General features: G+C 37.3%; 1 protein-coding gene across 1 annotated transcript; it reads left to right on the plus strand.

The window, feature by feature from the left end:
* Window positions 1–3,204: 3,204 nt before the first annotated feature.
* On the plus strand, window positions 3,205–5,364 carry LOC107088212 (protocadherin alpha-5-like; the record flags this gene model as incomplete). The annotated part of the gene is made up of 1 exon (XM_015380234.1): window positions 3,205–5,364. A coding segment is annotated over exon 1 (2,037 nt), but the record flags the coding sequence as incomplete, so codon positions are not given.
* Window positions 5,365–5,369: the final 5 nt, after the last annotated feature.

The raw sequence follows: 5,369 nt of genomic DNA on the forward strand, positions 1-5,369 counted from the left end.
ATAACTTTGAAAGCCAATCTGGATTATGAAGAAACACGTGCTTATGAAATTAGAGTCCAAGCAAAAGATCAGGGAACCTCACCTCGAAGTGCATATGCTAAATTACTTATAGAATTAATCGATGTTAATGATAATGCTCCAGAAATATCTGTCTCATCTTTGATGGCACCTGTGAAAGAAGATGCAGAATTCGGGACGATAGTTGCTTTCATTACAGTGAGTGATAAAGATGCAGGGAATAATGGTGCAACAAACTGCAAGATAGTTGGATCTGGCCCCTTTAAACTAAACTCCAACTACAAAAATGACTATTCATTAGTAGTTAATGGACGATTGGACAGAGAAATCACCTCTGCTCATAATGTCACTATAACAGCTACAGATGAGGGAAGTCCGCCGCTGTCTGATACCAAAATTATTACTGTACTCGTAGCAGATGTGAATGACAACACACCCCGTTTTACAGAGCCAGTAATTTACATTAATGTCAAAGAGAACAGACCACTAAATTCAAAAATCTACACAATACATGCCTTTGATCCAGATCTAGAAGAAAATGCAAAGGTTAGCTACAAACTTTTAGATACTTCATATAAAAACATTCCAGTAACATCTATTTTAAACATTAACTCAGAGACAGGTGATATAGTAAATTTGCAACCTTTTAATTATGAGGAGTTAAAGACATTTCAGTTTAAAGTTCAGGCTACTGACTCTGGTGTTCCCCCGCTCAGCAACAACGTGACTGTCAAAGTTTTGATTCTCGATGAAAATGACAATGCTCCAACTATTTTGGCTCCATATTCTGAGCATGGCTCTGTTAACAGTGAGACCATTCCTTATTCTTCTGAAGCAGGATACTTTGTAACAAAGATCAGGGCTGTGGACTCAGACTCTGGATACAATGCTCTGCTTAATTATCACCTGTCAGAGCCCAAAGGAAACAATCTGTTCCGGATTGGAACCAGTACCGGGGAAATCAGGACTAAGAGGAGAATGAGCGACAATGACCTGAAGACTCATCCATTGGTTGTGTTGGTTTCTGATAACGGAGAGCCTTCTCTGTCAGCTACTGTGTCTATAGAGGTGGTTGTGGTTGAAAGCACAGCTGATGTACAGACTCAGTTTAGACATGTGCCCATAAAGGAAGAAAACTTTACTGATTTGAACTTGTACCTGCTGATCGCCATCGTTTCGGTGTCCGTGATTTTTCTACTGAGTCTCATTACTTTAATAGCTGTCAGATGCCACAGGACAGATGGAACTTTCAGCAAGTATGGTGCCCCCATGATTACCACTCACCCTGATGGTAGCTGGTCTTACTCTAAAGCTACCCAGCAGTATGACGTGTGTTTCAGCTCAGACACACTGAAGAGTGATGTCATGGTTTTCCCAGCACCATTTCCACATGTAGACGCTGAACTGATCAGTATTAATGGTGAAGAACCTTTTACCAGGAATCAGACGCTACCAAACACAAACAAGGTAGGCTATCGATGTGACTATGGTTTTATATTTTATTTTACTTTTGAATTGAAATATAGACACGTTAAGTTTGGATTTTTATTTTTTCTAATATTCACAAGTGGAGCACACTTTTATGAGTGCCAGCAATTCCAGCAGGCACCGTTACATCTATTTGATGTTAAAGATTGTTCAAAATGTCTACTGCCATGATAAATATTCTACAGAAGCTCATGGTTGTTCAAAAAAAAGTCCAACCAAAGCATGAAACTAACATCCAATTACTGCATCATACATTACCAATAAATATATTTGACATCAAAACAATTTTACAATACAAAATTTAACATTAAATCAGGGCCGTACCCATGGCCCAAAAAAAAAAACTGACGTCAAGAGTCAGAACTTATAGTCAGGTTTGGTGCACCCCTAGAGATGTTTTTAATTCTATTGTTTACATCTGGCCATTTTTTATAGTATTAAAGAGCAAAAATATTCTGACTTTTCAAAAGGCTCGGCTGTTAATTTATCATCTCCTGTCTTCCCTGCCAGACATTTCAGACATTATAAACTTTTATGTCATCTTTCTTTTGAAGCTTCTGTCTACAACTGCTTAGAGATGTGTCACAAAATACATTCTAGTATAACTGAAATTAGTTGCTCCATATTTACCTGGGTTTTTAAAAACTTTCAAAATACGATCAATATCATTTATTTTTGTTAGGATCAAACTAACAAGCATTTAAAAACAACTCAGTATTTCATTAAAATACCTGTTTTTGTTTTCTTCATACTAACAAAAATGACCTTACTCAAATTTTTTATGGGAGTGGGATAAACTATCGGATACATCTTCCTCATAATAAAATGGTCATGTGAACATCCACGTAGTTTAAAGTTCCCTTACCAGCAATAAGTTACTGGATAAACCCATAACATAGCATATACACAAACTTTTAAAGCTGCGATAGATAATCGGAATGTCTTACAAAAAATCTTGGTCTTCCGTCGAATGTTCTACGTTTTCATTAAGTAGTAATGCATACTTCAATATTTATTTTTGCACTATTAGGCATCACACAAATTTTCCAATAATTACAAAACAGGGTATATTTTTTTACTTTATTTTTATTTATTCATTTTTTTTTACAAACGTATTATTCATAACAAACGGGTTTAGCTAATTCGGAGCTATCCGTGGTACTAAAACACTGTATGGGCCCTGAACTGTCCTTGCAATTTTTTTGTTTCTACAATTTAAAGTGGTATATAGTATTAGATGAAACTTATCTTAGTACTCTGTAAAATGAAATAGATTTAAAACAAGCATAATATTTTTTCAAAGATTATTTTTAATGCTGATGAAGATTCCCAGTCATCCAGGTCATGGTCATTCTGTAAACGTTTAAAATAAAATCCACTGGACTTGTTTTTTTTTTTTTTTTTTTTTTTTTTTTTTTTTTTAATATAGAAATCTCGCTTTGTACTTTTAAAGTAGCCTTAACATCTAAATGTACATATTTTGAACTCATCCGTGAATATTATATATGTTTTTTACTAAAATATATGAGCACCATAAGTCAACGTCTCTCCCATTTAAAACGTTCATACTACATTACATTATTTGTGTGTGTTTATATGTATTCTGCCACATGATGTCACTCGAGACCATTAGTATGAAATACTTTATACGTCCATACCCCTTCCTCGTTCACGTTGGGAAAAAAGTACCCCGTGATATGCTGTTGTAGTTTCCTGCCACTCGGCTGTGGAGATAAGAAAAGGATCAATGACGCTCTGAAAATTAGGATTTTTATCGAGGATAAATGGTATATTGGGCTCTGGTCTGTTGCCACTATAAGGATGTTTTGGCGAAGAAAACACGGACATCTTTGGATTAATTTTCTTGGACTGCTTTGTCTTTGTGAACGGTCCGCATCGCAGTTATCTTATTCAGTTTCCGAGGGAGCGAACAAAGGGACTGTTGTCGGTAATATTGCTAAGGATTTAAATCTCAACGTGAAGGATCTGAAAGACAGGGATCTTCGTATTATTTCTGGTTTGAGCAAAGCGTATTTTGATGTAAATTTGCAGACCGGGAACCTCTTTGTTGCCGAGGGAATTGACAGAGAGGAGGTTTGTCCATATGTGATAAAATGCTCCATTAACATACAAGCGGCTTTAAACAACCCAATGAATGTACATCGCATTGAGATAAACATTCTTGATGTTAATGATAACGCACCTTCCTTTATTGAGCAAACGCATGCATTAAATATTTCGGAGTTATTATCGCCAGGAGAGAGATTTCCTCTCCCTGTAGCGGTGGATGCAGATATAGGAAGCAACGGATTGAAATCCTACAAGCTGAGTCAGAATGAGCATTTCTCACTTGATATACAAAGTGGTGGAGAACACGGCGTTTTAGCTGAGTTGGTCCTGCAAAAAGCTTTAGATAGAGAAAAACAACCAGTAATCAAACTTGTTTTGACTGCTGTAGATGGAGGTAAGCCACCACGGTCAGGAACATTGCAGTTGACTGTTAACGTTATCGATGTAAATGACAACACTCCCGTGTTTAGTAAATCTCTTTACAAAGTACAAATAAAAGAAAATGTTACTCCTGGAACATTTGTTGTCAAATTAAGTGCGACAGATTTGGACGAAGGGATAAACAGCTGGATTCATTATTTCTTCATAAAAACAGGAAATACGGATCCATCAAATCTTTTTGAACTTAACTCAGAAACAGGAGAAATAACAGTGAAAGGGAGTTTAGATTTTGAAGAAACACGTGCTTATGAAATCAGAGTTCAAGCGAAAGATCACGGACCCTCACCCCGAAGTGCTTATGCTAAACTACTAATAGAGGTGATCGATGTTAATGACAATGCTCCTGAAATATCAGTTACATCCTTAATGACACCAGTAAAAGAAAACGCAGAGCTTGGTACGATAGTTGCTTTTATTACAGTGAGTGATAAAGATGGAGGGAATAATGGTGTAACTAAGTGCAGCATAATTGGATCCTTTCCTTTTAAACTGAAGTCCAACTACAAAAATGACTACTCTTTAATAGTTGATGGACCACTAGACAGAGAAACAATTTCTACTTATAACATAACCATTTCAGCTTCAGATGAGGGAATTCCATCTCTTTCGAGTATCAAAGTAATTACCGTTCACGTCGCCGACATCAACGATAACGCACCTCGTTTTACTGAACCTGTGTTTCATGTTTATGTGAAAGAAAACAGCCCCGTCGATTCCAAAATTTGCACAATAAATGCCGTTGATCTGGATCTAGGTGATAATGCACTGGTTAATTACAAACTTTTGAAAACCTTTTCGAAAAATATTCCAATTTCTTCTTTATTAAGCATAAATTCAGACACTGGAGATATAACTGGTCTGCAAACATTTGACTACGAGGAGTTAAAAACGTTCCAGTTTAAAGTTCAGGCCACGGACTCTGGTGTTCCTCCGCTCAGCAGCAACGTGACTGTAAATGTTTTAATCCTCGATGAAAATGACAACAGTCCAACCATATTAGCACCTTATTCTGAGCATGGTTCTGTTAACAGTGAGACCATCCCTTATACTGCTGAGGCAGGGTACTTTGTAGCAAAGATCAGGGCTGTGGACGCAGACTCTGGATACAATGCGCTGCTGTCATACCACCTGACTGAGCCCAAAGGAAACAACCTGTTTCGGATTGGAACCAGCACCGGGGAAATAAGGACTAAGAGGAGATTGAGCGACAATGACCTGAAAACCCATCCGTTGGTTGTGTTGGTTTCAGATCATGGAGAACCTTCTCTGTCAGCTACTGTGTCTATGGAGGTGGTGGTTGTTGAAAGCGCAGCTGACGTCCAGACTCACTTCAGAGATGTGAATTTAAAAGA

This window comes from Cyprinodon variegatus, unplaced genomic scaffold (genome assembly GCF_000732505.1).
Source record: "Cyprinodon variegatus isolate N-32 unplaced genomic scaffold, C_variegatus-1.0 Scaffold210, whole genome shotgun sequence".
Taxonomy (NCBI): Eukaryota; Metazoa; Chordata; class Actinopteri; order Cyprinodontiformes; family Cyprinodontidae; genus Cyprinodon; species Cyprinodon variegatus.